Source organism: Aspergillus mulundensis, assembly GCF_003369625.1.
Source record: "Aspergillus mulundensis strain DSM 5745 chromosome Unknown scaffold_7, whole genome shotgun sequence".
NCBI classification, from domain to species: Eukaryota; Fungi; Ascomycota; class Eurotiomycetes; order Eurotiales; family Aspergillaceae; genus Aspergillus; species Aspergillus mulundensis.
This window is the reverse complement of record NW_020797895.1, coordinates 1,756,721-1,776,822: the sequence shown is the minus strand read 5'-3', so window position 1 is coordinate 1,776,822 and position 20,102 is coordinate 1,756,721. Positions and strand designations below refer to the sequence as shown.

The 20,102-nt window shown below is 39.1% G+C and overlaps 4 protein-coding genes across 4 annotated transcripts; 2 read left to right on the top strand and 2 right to left on the bottom strand.

Moving 5' to 3' along the window:
• Positions 1-1,296: 1,296 nt before the first annotated feature.
• Positions 1,297-1,875, top strand: DSM5745_07361 (uncharacterized protein; the record flags this gene model as incomplete). The annotated part of the gene is made up of 1 exon (XM_026749377.1): positions 1,297-1,875. One exon carries the CDS (start codon positions 1,297-1,299, stop codon positions 1,873-1,875), a length of 579 nt encoding a protein of 192 aa, XP_026602467.1.
• Positions 1,876-2,925: 1,050 nt separating this feature from the next.
• Positions 2,926-3,254, bottom strand: DSM5745_07360 (uncharacterized protein; the record flags this gene model as incomplete). Its single annotated transcript, XM_026749376.1, has 2 exons — positions 2,926-2,997; positions 3,075-3,254. The coding sequence occupies 2 exons, from the start codon at positions 3,252-3,254 to the stop codon at positions 2,926-2,928; spliced, it is 252 nt and encodes an 83-aa protein (XP_026602466.1).
• Positions 3,255-6,679: 3,425 nt separating this feature from the next.
• Positions 6,680-7,082, top strand: DSM5745_07359 (uncharacterized protein; the record flags this gene model as incomplete). Its single annotated transcript, XM_026749375.1, has 2 exons — positions 6,680-6,720; positions 6,848-7,082. 2 exons carry the CDS (start codon positions 6,680-6,682, stop codon positions 7,080-7,082), a joined length of 276 nt encoding a protein of 91 aa, XP_026602465.1.
• Positions 7,083-7,881: 799 nt separating this feature from the next.
• Positions 7,882-9,657, bottom strand: DSM5745_07358 (asparagine--tRNA ligase DED81; the record flags this gene model as incomplete). Its single annotated transcript, XM_026749374.1, has 2 exons — positions 7,882-8,008; positions 8,060-9,657. The coding sequence occupies 2 exons, from the start codon at positions 9,655-9,657 to the stop codon at positions 7,882-7,884; spliced, it is 1,725 nt and encodes a 574-aa protein (XP_026602464.1).
• Positions 9,658-20,102: the final 10,445 nt, after the last annotated feature.

Below are 20,102 nucleotides of genomic sequence, written 5' to 3'. Positions count from 1 at the left end.
CGGCAGCCATCCACATTCAACAACACCCTGCCGGGTTCTAGAACCTCGCTCGACATCCACTCCATACATAGTTCATGCTCATCGTCACTCGCTCGCTATTTAAATTCTCATTTACTCCTCCACACTCTCTTTGGCATCAGATACCCCCCGCTCTCTTTTATTCTAGTTCTAGTGCCTAGTGCCTAGCACTCTCTCGCCATCCTGCCTCTCAATCACTACATACAATAAACCTCCGAGCGATTTTACTCAGCTGCTGTGCAAGACCAATAATCCCGCAAACTACGTCAGCCTGGTCAGGGACATATCCAGCCCTTGCACGACTGAAGAGAAACAAGAGGCAAACCAGGTAAAAATAACTCCAGCTGTACCCTATCTCTGTATCTCGTCCTTATCTCAGCCAATGGCAGAGCTGACCTCTGGGTTTCACAGTTAAAAGCTTATCATCGCTTTATCGCCGTGAACGCACGGCTTGCTGTACATTTGGCTCCAGTTGTCTTTGGAATTTCCCGCATTCATCCTCCTCAACATTCCTCATATTCCAGCATCAAGCACCCAAAACTCCCTGGCCAGTGTCGGACTGTGGTAGTCGACGGCCGCTGGAAATCCCTCATAACAGTGCATACTCGGGCCCCTCAGGGGAACACCCGTGCTCCACCTCGCACATCACTGGGCGATTCCAGATCCATCAGCCGGCCAAGGATCTGAAACTATACAAAGACCCTCACCGCCACCATGACTCAAAGCCACGCTCTCCCCCATCACCGTCATTCCTCTTCAGGTTCGAGCTCATCCAAATCGAGGAGTACAAGGCCATCAATTCACCGGAAGGGTGCATCCTACTCCATTTCCAAGTTGGGCTCTGGCCAGTTTCGGACTGTGGTAGCCGACGACGACTGGATGCCCGAGATGGCACCTTTCATCAACTATTGGTACGTATGGTTTATACTTTATACAGACTGTATACCGGTAGACCGCCGATCCTCCCGCCCCTATTCTCGGAGCGGACCCTAGTCTCCTTATCGCTCCAGCCCTTGCAGCCCTTAGTGTCTGTTTGTGTTTATGCTAACTTATCTACAGTGGCATGTGTGAGAAGCAAATCACTGTTCCCGATGACCGCCTTCTTTATTGCAGCGAAAGGTATCTCCTTATCTTTGTCGGCCCCCTCAACTTTTTGCCTCTTTCACGAAGGTTCCTAACTTATTTATAAGCTGTCGCCGCAAAGACACCAGAAAGCCTTTGTTCGCGTCATTCTCCTCATCCTGCCCTCTTCCATCATACCCACCACCTTCTATACAGATGACTTCCCCTCATATCGTGGCGCCGTTAACGCCTACAAAAGCTCCCATCACGGCTTCTCAAACCATCCGAATACCGACCGACATGCACGAGGCCGAAACAGATATTGATCCCACCGAGTGGAAGCCCGTCATACATACAGACGCTCGGTCTTCTAGTGTGATGACTTCGGATGCGTGGAAGTACCTGTCAAAATTCCACGGCGACGAGTTTGCACTTCCCATGCGTCGTGCAAGAGCTCGCAACACGAGCTCAACAAGCCTGTCGACTCTTCCTTCGCTGAGCAACACTCCGTCCACTCCTTCATCTGTGAGCAGCGTGGCTTCGGATTATATGAGCCACATGTACGAAACCGCCCATCGCCCTCTACCTCCTCGTCACAAGCCCTGCTTCTCCGGTAGCGGCAGTGTCACCAAAGGCGTGGAGTTGGTGGTTCCTCATATCACAGTGATTCCGGACTCACCTGTCAACCCGACCGATAGCGGGTCTATCTTTCCTGCCAGCAGCGGTCTCTGGAACCCGAAAACTGAGGTTACTCCGGTCATTTCTGTGCCTGAGGGAACCGACAAAACACACTGACCCTGACTGCAGTGCAGATTATGGGGATGCTGAACAGGAATGATTGCGGCCAACTGTTTTATTTTTTATTGTTCTTTTCCACACCGGAGTATGGTCGGTATATAGAATAAGCGCAAAAAGGTCATGGCTTGATGCATGTCCTTCTTTACCTTTCAAATACTGATAGATAATAATAATAAAGAGCTGAAACACGATTCACCTGAAACAGAATACCCACAATCCGCACTGCATTCTGGGTCAGTGTCTTTATCGGCTCCCTCCAGCGCAGTAACAACTAGTAATCCTCAACCTGTTGTTAGTAATTGCTGCCAAGTGTTAGTACTTCGGCGGTGCTTTCGAAGACGCTGGGGTTGGGATGGAGGTTAAATTTCTTCCCATTCGAGCTGCGAGGGGAGATAAAACTCCGTAAACGGGAATTATTACCAAGCAGGTAGACATCTAGAATGATTGGGCAGAAGATATTTTTAAGCGGGTGACGATTGTTTATGACACCCATAATTTAGGCCAATAAGGCCGGGTCTTAGAATATGTCAGCGGTTCGCGTACCGTGGCATAAGAGATCCCTAGGGCTCATGCATCCCCGACCATTCCGGACTCGACATGCTAGACCCGACAGATGTCGCCGCCATTGTCTGGTTCTGGGACGCCCAAGCAGGTCTACTTATTAGGGCTCGAAAGTCCCGTCTAGGTAACTCCGTCAACGCGCGCCTTCACATTGCTAAATTGAGTCCGCCTCTGGCTACCTTTAGTTGACATTTAGACACGGAGTAGGGTTGAGGCGAGAAGTGTGTGGTGTCTGCTGTCAACGAGGATGAAGGTCATATAGTCTAAGTAGTTCTACGCTCTGCTGCGTGGCTTGATGGGCAGTTAAATGACCCTACGGATAACAAGGTGAAAGGGTGGATACCATACACGGTCAAATAATGTCATTCCATTTTTATCTCAGGTTACACTATTGCATGAGATCTGTGGAGTGACGGTCATGCAGAATGGCAAGTAAAGCCATTATTTGTCATGCCAACAACCTCATATTGGATGACTTGGACCGTGCTAGTCAAGGTCCAAGTCATCCAAATCATCGTCCGAAATACAGCATTCGTAGCATTCGAGTTGCGGGCGGTACTATAATCAGAAGTATGGGTTAGCAGGAAGAAAGCATTTCACCCAAGACAGGAGATACAAAAAAGCAACCAACTCACCTCTATATGCGGACAAGCCAGCACATTCGGATCAGAAACACACTGGCCGCCGCAGACTATGTTTCCGATGTCGACGCCGTGGGGTCGGCCGGATGCGGGTACGTTGTAGGGGTCCTGCGCCCGAACGAGGGTGGAGGCGAGGAGGGTGAGGACGCCGAGGGAAAGGGGTTGGAGGTGCATTTCGGCAAGAATTGGCTTCCTTGAGTACTGACGTGATGAGTTTGCTAAGGCGGCGGATGTCGTTCTGGGTTTGTGGATAGCGTGTTGTTGATCTAGAGCTGCAGGGGCAAGGTTGTCTTATAACGAGCTTGGTAAAGGCAAGCAAGGGATGGTTCGCGCCGCGACTGGAAGAAGAGTTGAGGCATGTAGATACGACTTCTGGAATGCTAGGCGGGTTCGCGTTCTACTGAAGTGGTCACAGCTCAAGTTGGTATGTTGTCTGTTAGTATTCTTAACAGTGCCGTGAAAGGGCCATCTGATTCATTAAGCCAGACTTGATATCAACAAACCCAAGGTTGCGTAATAAAGTTCGTCTAGGAAATGTTGTACAGCTTCAGGACAACGTATGCCGTCAGATCTTCTTGAGGCATGCAGCTCCCGCAGGACGCAGGGCCAGCGGTGATCAAGGTTCGGCTAGAGGCCACAGATAGGGCGCGGTGAAATAGGTTCAGAACTTGAGTGACTTCAAAGCAGCCCTCTTGGAAGATGCAGAAACGACCAATACATATCTTTCGAAGGCTGTTGCAAGAGTCTGTAGGTTTGGCTGAGAGGTAGTGGCCGGAGAGACTGTCTTTCTAGAATGTAAATATGACGTTTGGCCTGTAATCCGAAAAGGCGCAAGGCTTATGATACGTAATCACTTTGGCTGAAGGTCATTCCGCAAAGCCCCTGGAATACCGAAAGGTCTTCTCTAAAAAAAGGCGCCAGTCAACAGGAATCATATGCTCCTTCTCGTCACGGTTGCTGACAATAATACAGTATTGTCTTTGACTGGGTTGCAGGTTGAACTTTGGATCGTGCTTAATAAGTGCTTGAAGAAGCATTAGATAGCATTCAAGTCTTGGACCATGTCGGCGGCATACAGCGATTACGCAGAGCCAGCCGCTTTAGCCATCAGAGTGTGTCCCAAGCGGCGCCCTTTCCAAGGAGTATCATGGCGTGGAAATGACGACAAAAGAATCGGCGAAACCTCGGTCGGGTCTGACCACGTCAAAAGCAAATACTTTGACAGATATAACCTGAAGGGCGAAGTAGATTTAAGTCTATTTCGCACGACAGTAACCTAGGATGTCAGCGGTGGGCCCAATGACAACGTGAGGAACTTGTTTCCTATGCTTTCCGCCCCCGATTGGTGCCAGACATCCTCAGGCCACAGTTCGATCCTGTCCTGCTCTCTACACCCATCTTCTGACTTCTGACTTTTGACACTTGCAAGTGCGGGCTAAGGCCCCCGGGATAAAAACCGTTCCTAACAACGACCACGGTCACCTGCTTGCCTACGAGTGGCTCGAGCTCGAATAAGCTATTCCAGCGCCATCCGTTTGGCTCTCAGCGCGGCTGTCTCAGCTGCTGCTGATGACGCTAACAGAGCTCGCATCTTACCTATACTTGCCACTCCGCTGGCACGAAGAGTTATCAGCCAGTCACAAAAGTTCCGGAAACACTTCAACAGGGACTGAATGTCTGGCCCAAGACTTTGTGCAACACGAACGGTGAAGTAATCTCAAAGCGGAATCGGTTGCCCAACATCGTTCCGCAAACATTCCAACAGGGACATGGAGTTGGAAGCTGCCATCCATCGTTCTGAGCTCGAACTAAGGTATGCAGAGAAACCAGCTGGCTTAAATAGCGTCATAACCCAAGCACAAGGTCTAACTATCGCAGCGCTGGTGGCATTTCAGCCACAGTCAGGGTGAGAATGCGGGAAGCATCAACTTCATCGTTTATTCAACAGCAGCGGCGAATCCTCTGGAAGGACAATGACTGAAGGCTGACCGATGATGTCGACAGTTGAAAAGCGTTTTCCAGACATGTCTCTGGTTGATCCAATATGACCGTCCACTGCCAACCTTTAGTCATTATCCTTCCGAATTATCCTTGTCGATTGAGAATGGTACCGACGCAATCAAAACCAAATCTGCGAGCACACCCTCGTTCTATGTTCTATAAGTGTGTCGCGGGCATCGGATTTGATTGGATTAGAAAGATTTGGCGTCCGTCGCAATATCCGCCAATTCTTTCTGATATGATGCTCGAGAGTACGCTTTGACGACCGTTTGACCTCGTTCTTGACCGAGATAAGACCAAGATCATGCGATCGTCGTAGGTACGGATCATGGCAGAGACCAGGGCTAAGAATCTCGACACAAGTGGTACCACCTTGAATGCATGAGCGCATCAAACCCAGCATTCGGTAACATGAGTGTTCTCAGCATTCGGTAACATGAGTGATCATCCACCAAAGGAAGTTACGTTCGTATGGTTGTTTGAATTCCAATGACCTTCAGTTAACACCACCACGTCAGCATATACATATCCAAGTACTGGTGATACAACCATACGAATATAACTTACTAAAGTCGGTGAAGACCGTTTAGCAGACGTTGGTACTCCACTTACCCAATAACGGTCTTCACCGGACATAGGTACAATGACGGGCTGTGTCCAACATGTCGACTTGTCCCCGGCCGGAGTTGACCCTAAAACCATTTCAAGCGTGATCAGGCCTCTTCAAGACTTTACCACACTTTGCAACGAGGAAGCGAGTTGCAAAGAAGAGGGCAAATCATCATGAGAGCGAGGAAAGGAGCACTAGCGTGCGCAAGCGGCGACAAGATGGATCATCGATGAGGTTTGAAGAAGACCATCGTGAAGCGAAACAGTCGCTATAGGAACGTTGGGTTTAGGACACGGAGAGATATGGTTGACGGATCAAATTGCGGGATTGCCAAATACGGCACTGCTGTCCCCACCGGCGGCTCGTACATCCAGCAATTGAGGAGGGAGATGGAGAGCTCGGAAGTCGTCAACCGACACTGGTCCCTTGGGAAGCTATTCGGATAGTCCCAGAGCAGCCGGAGTGGCAACCAGAGAGGACGACCCGAGTCCCGTGATTGGCTCTGATTGACTGGAGAGCGTTTCCGACGGCCAGACGAGGAAGAACTAAAGCCCGGCTCCCTCGCAGTCGATGCCTGGTCTTCAAGCTCATAATCGCTCGGAGATGCGTGGCCACTTCCAAATATGACTTGGCTCGTTTCGTCGAGAGGCCTCTGGTCCCCGGTTAGGGTGACTCCGATAGTAACAAGTACACATGGCTGAACATCAGTCTAGGCTCTCTAACTGGAGGAGTCAGCATTAGCAGTCAGCAATTATTTACGATACCATCGTTTATTGGGCACTACAGCATACTGCAAGCCTGCCACATTGGTCTCCAGTGGAGCGCTGGCCCCCAGTCAGGGTGAGGGTATATATGTACTTGCTCGTTTCTTCCAGAACCATCCTCACACGATCACAAAGCCAACATAAATATCATCACAATCACTGCCACCTTCAGCGTCGGTATTTACTTTTATCGAGTGCAGCCCTCGGAAGGCCTTCTCAAAACCATGGACCAGCGAGACTCGAACTCACAGAACTCCGGTCAGAGGTAGGTCCTCGGGTTTCATTTGTCTTACCCATCTTGCATCTTCACGCGTTGGGAGAACCCTTCTTTGTCCAAGAGGCCAATTAACACGCATCGGGGATGTCTTGACTGATGACAATTGTCCCGCCAGTTCTCAGACCAACGGAGCCGGTCGTAACGACGAACAGGCGGGCGAGCGCCGAGCCGCCGACGCGGATATCGAAACCTTGGAATATTACAAGACATTCCTCGCGCGCCTCCTGACCGTCGTTTCTCACGGGCAGCCAGAGACCGTGGAGAGGTTGTTTCAGACCATTCGCTCAGGCGCTACGCAGGAACAAATCTTTGAGATGCTGGCGGAACTTAGGGCAACTGAGGCTCTATAGAACATAAATTTTGTTTGACCTCATATTTGTCTCCGTGGATACTTTTCTTGGGCATAATGACGGCGACAAATCCCATAACCGTGCCCATCTCCTGTGGGACTTTTATTGCAAGAGTGAGTAATTACCGACATGTCCGACCTTCAGTCATGGGCACTTGACTGAAGGTCGGGTTGGGGTCTTTTTACTATCAATAAATATATCGTTTGCTGCCGCTTTCTTCTCTCCACGGCCTATGATGGTCATTTACCTATCCTCCTAGTAACACACTCTTTGATACATGGATATCTCCATGTATTCTATACTCGTCCCAAACAGTGCACATGCCCGGCTCTTTTGTGACTTGTCCGTTCCAGTAAAGCCGTAAATTACCCCCCAACTCCACACAACAGGAATTATATTGTTCAAGAGATGCAGCTAATATAGGTGCAGTGTGGCTAACCGGAAGACTTCCCACCAATCTGGCAGGAAGTCCATACGCAAATCTTGACAAGTTCGTATCCGTCAGCCACGAGCACTAGTATCACCGTGGACCACCAGACTAGCTGAATCTCCACGGGACTCCGGGACAGAGAACAAAATGTGGTCTCACTGAAATCTGGACTGGACTACTTGCTGCTCGATTGGAGGCTGATATTTGTTCACTAGTGAGCTTTACGATTTAATTCGCAAAGATGCTGTTTAGTGTAATAAAGACGCACGGGGAAGGATCGTCCTGAAGAAATTGTATGTATAAAAAGATGTCTGTCTACGAAAGGAACCACGAACATAAATATTACTCTTACTACCAAGTAGAGTATATTTAAGGCGTGCAACGACCCGTGAAACGGGGGTACAGAGAGCAATCGCGGACCGTGTATCGGGCACACAGCCAAGCGAGGAAGCGCTCCAGACCAAGACCGTAACCACCGTGAGGGGATGTTCCGTACCTGGTTTAGGCATTAGTTTATATGATCTGCATGATGAGAAGGAAGACGTACTTGCGCTGGTCGGTGTACCAGTAGTAAGGCGAGGGGTCCATGCCCTCGTGCTTGTAAGCGGCCATCAGCTCGTCCCAGTCGTCCATTCTCATACTTCCACCGACAATTTCACCGACACCGGGCATCAGAACGTCGACACTCTCGGTGACACGGCGATCCTCGGGGTCCTTCTTCATGTAGAAGGCCTTGATCTCGGCGGGGAAGTGCGTGAGGAAGATGGGGCGGTTTATGATGTCGGTCATCTTGCGCTCGGCGGCCTCGGCGATATCGTCGCCGAACTCGTGGGGCTTGCCTTCTTCGTTGGGAATTTCGTGCTCGCGCAGCCACTCGATGGCGTCGGAGTACTTCATGCGCAGGAAGGGGCGGCTGGGCATCTGGAAGTCGGGGTTGAGTTTGTCGATGATGGGCTTGGCGACAGGGTCGGCGAGGACGATCTCGAGGACGCGGCAGATGACGGCCTCGAGGTGGTCGAGGAGGTCGGTGAATTGGATAAAGTCCAGCTCGGACTCAATGTGCGTGTACTCGGAAAGATGGCGACGGGTGAGGGACTTTTCGGCACGGAAGGAAGGGCAGACACAGAAGACGTCTCCCAGAGAAGGGATACATGTCTCAAGGTAGAGTTGGGAAGACTGGGTCAGATAGGCGTCCTCGCCGTAGTAGTCGAATTTGAAGAGAGTGCTTCCACCCTCGACTTGTGTTTGAACCATGGCCGGTGGGGTTACTTCGGTCATGCGCAGCTCGTCGAATGTTTGACGGAATGCCTTTAATGTGGCGGCGCGGACCTTCATCACGGAGGAGGCGGTCTCACCGCGGAGAACGAGGTGGCGGTTGTTGTAGAGGGTCTGGGGGTCAGAGTCATGGGCCACCCGGGTGGTGATGGCGTCCTTGTCACCGGCGGCGCGGCCAATGACCGTGTAGAAATCCACGTGGAGCTCACGGTTGTCGGGCGCATGCTGCTTGGGAGGGACGGCCCGCATCTCTCCATGGAGTGCAATGGACGTTTCGAGGGTAAGGGTCATGGCATCGTAGGTCTTGACCAGATCGCCCGTCAGAACGCACTGAAGGTAGCCGTAACCGTCGGAAAGGGTCAAGAAAATCATGTCCTTCTGAGAGCGAAGACGATGGACTCGTCCCAGAACACGCACTCGAGTACCAGGAGTATCTGACTCTGGCGATCCCAGTTTGACAATAGCAGGGTCTGTCACGTCGAGGCGAATCCTCACAGGCTTGGGAAGAGAGACGTCTTCCTTGATCACGACGTTCTTCGCCTCCTCAAGGACAAGTCGACGCTTGTCGGCCTCCTCCTTCTCACGAATGGCCAGCTGATGCTCCTTCGCGGCCTTCTTCTTGCGCTGTTCGAGCATGTTGGTTGCCTTCTTGATGGCTGACTTGGTGGCTGGCTTCCACTCAAGTTTCGAAGCTGGGTCGGCACCTTCGCCCGTGGGCTCGGTTTGGGACTTGCGCATCAAGTACTGGGCACCCGTAGAGGGGTCATGCTGCACAAATGCGTGGATGAGGGTCTTGTAGGGGGCGGACTCGGAGCCGGTAGCGGGCGAGTCGTCTCGCCCGACATCTTCGTCAATGTAAATGGAACTCATTGTTGAAGAATTGGCAGTAAGTGTTCCTGAGGAAGAAATTGCTGTCAGGCGTCGTGGAGCTTAAGTGCCGACTGGGGAAGATTAGATTGTGAGTCAATCTAGGAGGGTCTGAGTCACACGAATCAGCTTTTTGAAGCAATAAGGGGCTGGGTAGCTGAACAGAGGTGCATAAATGATCAATGGCTTCTCGATGGTAACGTACCTGATACCCAAGCAGTCCAGCAGTAGATTTGACAAGCCCACAGACGAAAGGATGAAAAAAAGATTCCTTTATCAATTTCCGGAGGGGTAATTTTCTGGCCGCAACTGATGCCTCAGGCAGAGAGATAAGGCAAGTCTCCAGATCGCCATATGCTGCCAACTAAATTCTAGGACAACGGCATGTGAAGATTCAAAAGCTTACACCCTCTGGCCTGCATACATAGGTCCCGTCATTTCTTAGGCGCAAGCTTTAATACCAGGAGTAATGCGCGAGGCCGGAACAAAGTTTATCCCGCCTAAAATACTAAAAATACTACTATTAATAGCCTATTTAATATTTAATACTTTTATTAACAGCCTGTTTTAAATAGTAACACTTTTTTTAATAACTATAATAATAATAAATTTAATAAAGGTGTTTAAAAAATAATAAAAAAATAAATTATATAAATAGTATATAACCCGCCCATGTAAACTTATAATTTATAAACCCCTAATTTTTTAAATTTTTTTTATTATAATAGCTAACACTAAAAATAATAACCATGCCACCTTTTTTACTTACTTATTTATTTTTTTATTAACCTAGCTGCTAGCGGCCTATATTACTAATATAATAAATTATTTAGGCTATAAATTAATAATTTTAAAAAAACTTTATAAATAATTATATTATTTATAATATAAGCTTGCGCTTTGCAAGCCTATTAATAAAGCTAATATAATAAAAAAAATTATAGCCTGCCCTATTAATAAAAAAGCTATTATTAAATAGTATATTAGCATGCTTACTAAAAATAATATAATTTACAGGTATTATATTTAAAGCTATAAGTTATTTATAAAGTATATTACTATGCTAGGCTACTTTAATAGTAATTATATAAATTATTATTAAAATAGCTTAGGTACATGGTATATTAATAAATATAAGTTACAGCCCTTATTTATTTATAAGTATATTAGCTAATATGTTTAGCTCCTGTGCCAGGCAATAATAATAATAATAATAATAATAAAATAAAAAAAGAAAAGAAAAAAAAGGCTAAAAAAAATAAAAAAAAAAAGGCTAAAAAGGTCGCAAAAAAAAAAAAAATAAAAAAATAAAAAAAAAAAAAAAAGTAAACACTACTACCCTACCCATGCATATTATTTAGTTTGCCTACTGCCTGCACTAGCTTATAATTATAGTAGTAATAAACTTTAATATTATTATAGCCAGGCTAGTTACTATAGCCCGTGTTATAACCCTTGTAATAAATAATTTTATTAATAAAGCTGGTTTTAAGGGTGTTAAATATAATAATAATAATAAGTAAGTAGTTTTTTTTAATTTATTTTCCCTGGGGCTAGACCCTAGTAATAAAAAAGTTTAAATTTACTATAATTTATTAGGTATAATTAACCATAAATATTATTAAAAATAGCTTATATAAACCATAGGCAAAAATCTAGCGTTTAAAAGTAAGTATTTAGTAAAGTATTAATATTATTCTAGTTTATTAATACTTTTTATTTAACTTTAAACTAATAAAATTAACTACTTAATAACTTTAAAAGCCTTACCTAAAGTATGTTATTATAGTTTATAGCCTGCTAGTTAAACGCCATAGCCTTGTTTTATTATTATTTAAGTTATATTTTACTTTTAATAAGTAATAAATAGCTATTATTTTATTTATCCCTATAATACCTAAAACTTAACTTTATAATACTAAGCTATATACTAACATAACCACCTTTTAAAATTAAACCTAATTATACTATTTTTTTAGTATATTACTACAAGAAATAATTTATAACTATATTATTTATTATATTTTTATACTTTGTTATAAAACTATTACCCGGCGCGCTAGCCATGTAGTATATTATAAATTATATTAAGGCTATAGGTAACCACTATTAATAAGTACTAGCTAAAATATTACTAGTATAAGAGCTAAAGTTACAAGTTAAGCACCCGGAGGCCACCTTTATATTACCTAGTAATATAAAGGTAATTATAGTATAAACTATTAAAAAGCACCCTTTTACACCCTATATTTAGTATATAGGAAAAAACAGACTATTTATAGGTTATATTATTATTAATAGGTTACTATCTAGCGCTTGCGCTAACTACTATTATATTTTAAAAAATAAATATTATAATTATTATAATAAGTACCCTAACTAATAGTCCGCGAAGCCAGTAACTAATTATAATAGCTTAAAAACTAATATTAAAAATACTACCGCTGCCGCCCGTGCTATAAAAAAAAAAATATATAAAAATAAAAAAAAAAAAGAAAATAATAGCCACGCTGTAAAGTAGTTATAATATTACTTAGTAAATAGCTAAGTATTTACCTAAATATTAACCTTAGCTTAACTATAAACCTGTGGCCACGCTAAGCAGCTTTATAATTTATTTAATATAATAGCTACTTAAAAAAACACGTCCGCTGCTACCTAAAAGGTATTTACTAAAACATGCCTTAGTATTATAGTTAAGTTTGCGGAAAAAGCAGGTTTACTAATAAAAAAAAAAAAGGTAGGAATAAGTTCCCTGGTTTATTAAATAATTTTAATAAAAAGTTATTAAAAAATAATTAATATTTACAGGGCCGGACCCTAGTTAATAAAGCAAGTTTAAATTATTATTTTATTTTTAAATTTATACCTACATTATTATTACTCTTGTAGTAAGAAATATTATTTATAACTATAATAAATATATATTAATAGCGCCTTAAATAACCATTTTTATGCCTTTATTTTTTAGTATTAAACAGGCTGCTAACTAACTAGTTATAGCTAAAAGGTTTTTTAAATAATAATTTTTTAAGTAACTATACATGTAATATAACCACGTATATAAAACCTAGTAAAAACTTTTTATATATAATAAGGTTTAAAATAGCCTGCTTAATAATAACCCCCTAAGCCTTATAAATTATTATTATATATATTAATATAGCCGGGAATTATATACAGGTATAAATAGTGCTATAATAATAAAAATCTTGCCTTATATAAAAGATTAGTATTATATTATAGTTATTATTTTTTTTAGCATGCGGATTATTATATTAGTTAAAAGCTATTATTAAAGCAAGCAGTGCCTTTTAGGTAAAATTTATAATTTTTAGTAGCTATATAATATTTACTAACATGCCCATAGCATTATTTATAAAACCCCTTTTTATTTAAATATTTTATATTAATATAATATAGTAGCTAAAAAAAACCATAAGCTTTTTAACTAGGTTTCTAGCCTAGTTTATTTTTATAATTATAATACTAAATTTAATATAATTAGCCTATAAAATAATTACAGGCCTACTAAAGTTTAATACATGGTTATAGTTATACTAGTATATATTATTTTTTTTTTATATATATAAATTATATTTATAAAGGTATTACTCTTGCCCGCAGGTAACTTAGCCTGTACTTGCATTATAAAAAGCTCCTAGTTTTTTATTATAGTAATATTTTTTTTTAAGCACTTTAGCGCAAGAATAAACACACAAGCTATTTAAAAACTTATAGTCTAGTAATAAATAATATCTAGCTTAATAATAAGGTTAAATTAATTATATAAATACTAACTAGCCTTCTTTTTTTTATTTACAAGTAAAAATATAACCTTAAAAAAAGGGTTTTAATTAACTAAAAGCAGCTAGTAAAAGTCCCCGGTTAAGATAATATTTAAGCTACTAAATAATTTAGCTTTGTGGTCCGGGAAAATCTTATAATATTATTAATTAATATAATATAGTTATTTTAAACCTATTATAAACTTTTTATTAATAATTAAATATAATATATTATAAAAACTTGCCTGCAAGGCTAATAATATTAAAGGCTATAAATAATTATAACCCCCCTTGCTTTTTAACGCAACTAGCAATTAAAATAATAAGTATAAGGTTTGGCTATTAATATTATATATAGTAATACTAGTTAAAGCGGCCCGTATAATAATAAAGGTCTTATAATTATTAATATAAAAAGCTATATATTTTAGGGTTATAAATAACAAGCTAATAATATAAGATTTACTAGTGCCAGCCTTGCCATTTAGATTAATTAATAACTACCTTAGTAAAAGTAATAAATATATAAAAATAAACTACTACTTACTACCTATATAAAAAACTAGTAAACCACGTGACTATAAAATACTTTTATAATATTTAATTATAATATTATATAACTAGCGTTGCTTAACCTTTAGGTTATTTAAATAAGCTAATAAATAAGCTAACATATCTACTAGGTAATTTACCTTTACTAAATCCTAAAATTTTAGACTAAAACCAGGTTTTCTTATATACTAAGTTTAATTATACTATTAATTAATATCACGCTGGCCCAGGTTATTAGGTTTTACAAAAAAATTATTATCACAGCCAGGCTGTTAAGCCGCTATGGCCTCCTAAAAAAGCACCTTAGTAGTTAGGCTAGTATTATTATTTTAAATTAGTAAATTAATTTTATTTTTTATATTTTTATTATTTTATATATAGCTATTCTTTTTATAGCCATGGTATTTATAATAGTATTTATACGCGTTATAAAAGCTATTAAATACTAATTTATTAACTATATGCAGGTTATTTATTTTAATAAATAAATAGTAAAGTATTAACTTAACATAAGTAAAGTTTTTTAGGTCCGCAGCTTAGCTATATATTAGGTAGTAATAAATAATATAATTTTTTATCTTGCTTTTAACCTTTTTATACACTTTAAGCTATAGGGTATAGTAGTGTATATAATGTAATAATATTAAATTAGCAAGCTTTAATAACTATTATATATATTTTACTACTATATTTAAACCCTGTTTAATACCGCCTTTTTTATTATTAGTATTATTATAGTCCGTATTTAGTAATAAAAACAGGTTATCTTATTCCTAATTTATAAAATATAAAATAATAACCACGCTACGGCTTAATATTTAAAGTAATAGGCCTAGTAAATAATAGCAAACCTTTTATATAAACTAATCTTACTTTATAATTAAGGCATTTATTATTTTTTATACTAGTAATAGTAAAGAACGGCATGTATTAACATGCTTAAAAACTAATTTTATAACTTTTTTATATAACTTTATTTTTTTTTTAGGCTTTATAATATACTTAGTAATATAATAAAGTAGGGAGCACTTACTAGTACATACAGTTATATTTAAGTTTATAAGCTATTTTAAGCTAATAATTAAGTTAAACATGTTTAAAATTATGTTATTACAGGCCAGAAAAAAATAATAGTATATACTATTAATTAGTTTTATTAATTAAGGATCACGCCGTGTTGCTATAAAAAAATAAAAGTAATAAATAACCTTTTTAGTTTACTTATTTTTTTATTAGTAGTAATTTATACTATAATAATAGTATAATATATAATTTATAACCTACGCGAGATAAATAAGTGTGTTTTCCTGCTAAAACTAGGGTAGCTAAATAACCTTATAATTTATATTAGTAATAATAATCTGCACATGGGAAAGGTTTACAGCTATAATATACACGCCCTAATAAGCCTTAAATAACCACTATAGCTTATTAAACTATTAAAGGTTATTAAAAATAAAAGTAAATTATATTTAATACACACCGTGGTTATAAGTTAAACCTTAACCTTATTATTTATAGCAAGACTAATTATTTATAATACTAAACTTAGGCTTAATAACTATATTAAAAAACGCGTAGTAATAGTAATAAAACTATGCTATAATAATATAAAGGTTATCTTGTAAATTATGCCATGTAATTTATTTATAAATAGCTTTTATATTATCACACCATGCTTTATACTTAGGTAACTATTATATTAGGTTATTTTAGTATAAATTAGCTGTAAAAAATATTAGGAATAGGTAAGCTATGCCTATTTAAAAAGTAAAAGGTTAAAATAACATGCATGGTAATAAGAAACAGGCTACTTACTAATATTTTTAACCATGGCTTTTAAGCTATTTCTTTTATTATATTAAAACGGCCGCGTATTGTAAATGGTTTTAAAAAAACTAGTAATAAAACTTAGTAATATAAATAATTTAGCTATATTTAATTAAAAAGCTGCCTATAACTTTTTTATAAAAATATCTTGCTAGCCGGGCGCGCGGTTATAAATATAAAAACTAGCTTATTAATTTATTTATTAATAATAAATTATATTAAAGTAAATATATTAAAACCAGGGATACCATGCGAAACAGCTACTTTTATATTTAAGTAGGTATTTAATATAATTTATAAATAATACCTTGCGTGAACGCGTTGTGACTAGCTCCGTATTATTATAAAAAAAAAAAGTAAAAAATACTAGTAATAATAATTATTACAAGTAATTAAATTTAAATAACAGTGTTATATAAAATAAAGGGAAAGTTAAATAAAAGTTATTATATACTAATTTAATAGTATTATTTACCGCGGCCTGTAATACCTTAAGCTTTATGATTATTATAAGTAAATTAGGTACTATAACTATATTAAGCGCCTGTATATTATTAGGGTTTACTTATTAATTATTATTTAGGGTAATTAGCTTACTGGCTAGCTCCTGGATTAAAATAAAATAATTAATTAGTTTATTTTTTAGTAACTATATAAGGTTATAGTTATTTTTAATTATATTTTAATACCCTGGATAGTTCGCCCGAAGGTAATCTAGCTATTATTTAACTACCTAGTACTATACTTTAAAGTTATGATAAAACTATAAATATATTTCCTAGTTTATATTAAAATTAAATAGTTACAAGATTAATACCTTAAGATTTTTAAGTAAAAGCAGGAGTTATTTATACACTTAACTAGTATTTTATAAAAAGTTAATAATATAGCCTTTATATAAATACTAGTAATTTTAAATATAATAAACCTTAATAAATATATAAACTCTTATAATTAACATTTTCTTAATCTATATTAATTTTAAAAGGTAAGAAAAAATATTACCAGGATTTATTTTATTTTATAAATTAAATTTAAAAATCTCCTGGTTTTAGTTAGCTAACACGTAATACTTATAAATATTATTTCTTTTTTAAAGGTTTATATTAAATTATTATTTTTAATAATAACTACATGTTTTTAGCTAGTATATATTAAGCCAGTAGTAAAAGTTATTTAATAACTTTTAATTATAATTTATAATAGCTAAATATATAAAATTAATTAGGGAAAATAAACATGGTAAGGAAGTATAGTCTAGGTTTGTATATATAAAAGGGCTAAAGTTAACTTTAGTAATTTATAAAGGTAAAGGTAAATTATTTTTAATAATAAATTAAAAGCTTACAGCCGTGAAGCTATTAATATTTAACTTAATATTATTTTTATTAATAATAATAACTAGCTGCGGGCGCCTAGCTAGCAGGCAAGGTATAAATAATAGTAAAAACATGGCTATTACGGGCGTGAAAGGGGGTATAAAAATAGTAAATATTATTAGTAGTAACAGGCGTGTTAAAGGTAAATAAAAAGGTTAGGGTTTATAAAAAGTAATTATATAAGCTACTTAACTTACCACTTACTAGGCATGCTATTATTTAATATTTTTATAATATTTTTTTGCCTGCTATAAGTTATTAAATAAATATATATTATAATATTAGTAATCTAGCTTTAGCCGTAGCGGGCGCGCTTATTACATGTTTAAGTTAATTTTACCAAGAAAAAAATATTAAAGGGGCAGGTTAAAAAAGCCTGTAGTTATAGTAAACTATTTACTTTTTTTTTATTATATATTAATAGCTATAATATACATGCAAGGCAGTATAAACACGCCTTATTTTTATAATTATTATAAATACTGCAAGGCTTGCGGCCCGAGCGCTATTAAAATTAAAATATAAGTAATATATTTTTATACTAGCTATAAAATATAGTTAGCTTTATAATTAAACTTATTTATATAAACCGCGAGCGGAAAAGGGATTATAAACTTAAGGTTTAAGTTATTATATTACTAAAAAAACTATATTACAAAGTTAAAGCGGTAAGAAGGTTATATAATTACCCTTTTTTTTAGCTAATTAGCTTTATTCCCTTTAGCTAATTAGTGTTATTTTACCGTTTTACATAATCCCTAATAAAGCTCACGTAACTAGGAGCCAGGACCTATAATTTATTGTGCGCGGGCCTTTACTTTGTTCTAGCCTCGCGTAATAATGAATATTAACCTGTCTTGATAGTCACTGCGCAGTAGTTACGGTCATGGTCTTTATTACTTTACATACTTAGTACTAGTATAGAGAGGTCCTAGGAATTCCAAGTTTAAGTTCTTGCTTTATTACTTACTTTACATGCTTATAGGCTTTGGACCATGTCCTTCCAATAGTTACTTTATATTATGGACATGGCCGATAGAATATATTGCTTATAACAGATACTCCGACAGGTGGATCTTCCTTATATGCAAGCCAGAGAGTGTATCTTTCTTCAAGTAGGAAGGTATTAGTTCCAAGTCCACTACCTAATCTTGGCTCTGAACTTTTGTGGCTCTGTGATCAAGGGGAAAGGTCAATTGTCGAGGAGATACAGATAGATGCTTGTATTCAAGCACTCTTTTCCTGCAGTAACAAGTGTAGTTTAAGAAAGGACAGCTGTTCAAAATCTTTAGAATATTGCATGGGGCCTCGCCGCCTCAGATCGCAGTTCTGCAGCGGAATGGATCAAGGTTCAGCCGAAATTGAGCCTCTTGCGGCCCCATCCCTGTCATTTGACGGGAATCTCTTCAGCCTTCAGCGAACCCCACCACAGCTTTTCTGCATTGCTCCTTGATTGCTGCATCCATGCTGTCTCCCGAGGTCATTAGTGACCATGAATCATTAGGTTGCATATCTCTCATTGTTTCTTAGGTTGCATATCTCACCAGCGACTCTCCCAGTCGAGCAATCATGTCATAGACTCATAGTCATGATGCCCTCGGACCACTTTCTGGCGGGCGTTTTCCCCGCTTTCTCTTTCACGAGTCCTCGACCGAGCCCTGTCGGCTCATGGATCAGCCTTCAAGTGAAGTGCAGGAATAATCGGGCGCATTTTTATTCGGAATTGAAGCTGACATGAGATGGACCGTGCTGCCACCCAGGTCGGAATTCAGATATTTCATGGCGATGACGATCTTTCGGATGAGGAGCTCCCCAGCATGAGCCATGTGAGTTCAGACTTCGAACCAGGACTTCGAACCAGGGAACGCCAATTTGAGGTAACAGGCACTTTATTTACAATAAATTTGGCTGTATACTGCTTTATTTCTTTTGTCTCCTGACGATGTGCCTGAATAAATTATTCTACCTCGTGCCCCTTTTCTTGTGCCTGTAAAGTGTTAAATTACAAACTCCCTCGACCCTCGCAGAACAGCTTGACATTCAGGCCCATGGGTCTTTCCTCTGGCAGTTTTGTCTACGAGAACTCCAAGGTTGGCTTGCTGTGAAACATGGTTTATTGCTCTTTGACAACCATATCAGATTTGTTTGTGTTTTATTGTTCCCCATCTCCAAGCCACCCCTTTACCCCTTTTGGTTCCTGAATACAACCTCGACCCTTTCTTTAGTGGATTCTGCACACTTATTTCCAGACTTCCAGTGGTCAGCGCTATCTATTTTGAGCCCAAAGGTTCAGGCCATTCTTTGTCTCCATTTGAGTCTCTCTGTGCTGTCATTCCACGACCCCCTCGAACAACATCAAGTAAATAACATTCCTCTTCTTTTCATCATCTCTTCTTTTCAGTATCTTTTCAATATTTACTTCTGCGCAACCTGCGCTGCGGCTCGTTGTCGGGTTTATTTAGTACTTGGCGGTGTTGAGCCTAACCCCTATTATTATCGACGAGCCGCTAACAACTCCAGAAGGTCAGTCCGTCCTCTCCTTTCCACCAACCCTCCCCAATGCACATTCCAATTGACCACTAGACTCCCCATTAGACACGTCTCCATTGGGACCTTTCGTTTCGCGCTGTGGCATTTTTATTCTTTTCTTGTCGCTCTTTCCTCTTCACTGCTCTACCCGGAGCTCCTGTTTCTCGATTTTCAACTTCTCTTCTCGGGGTGACCTTCGACCCCCTTGCCCTTGTTCTTTTCTTCTTATTTCATTTCACACGTTTATTCTTCCTTCATTTATTTGGCCTTGAATTTTCCGTCTCGTCACCTTCAACCCCTTGTTTAGATTACGTGCTCCCTCGCCATGCAAACCGCCGATGTCTCTAATATTCCGAGTCGTCTGAAGTTT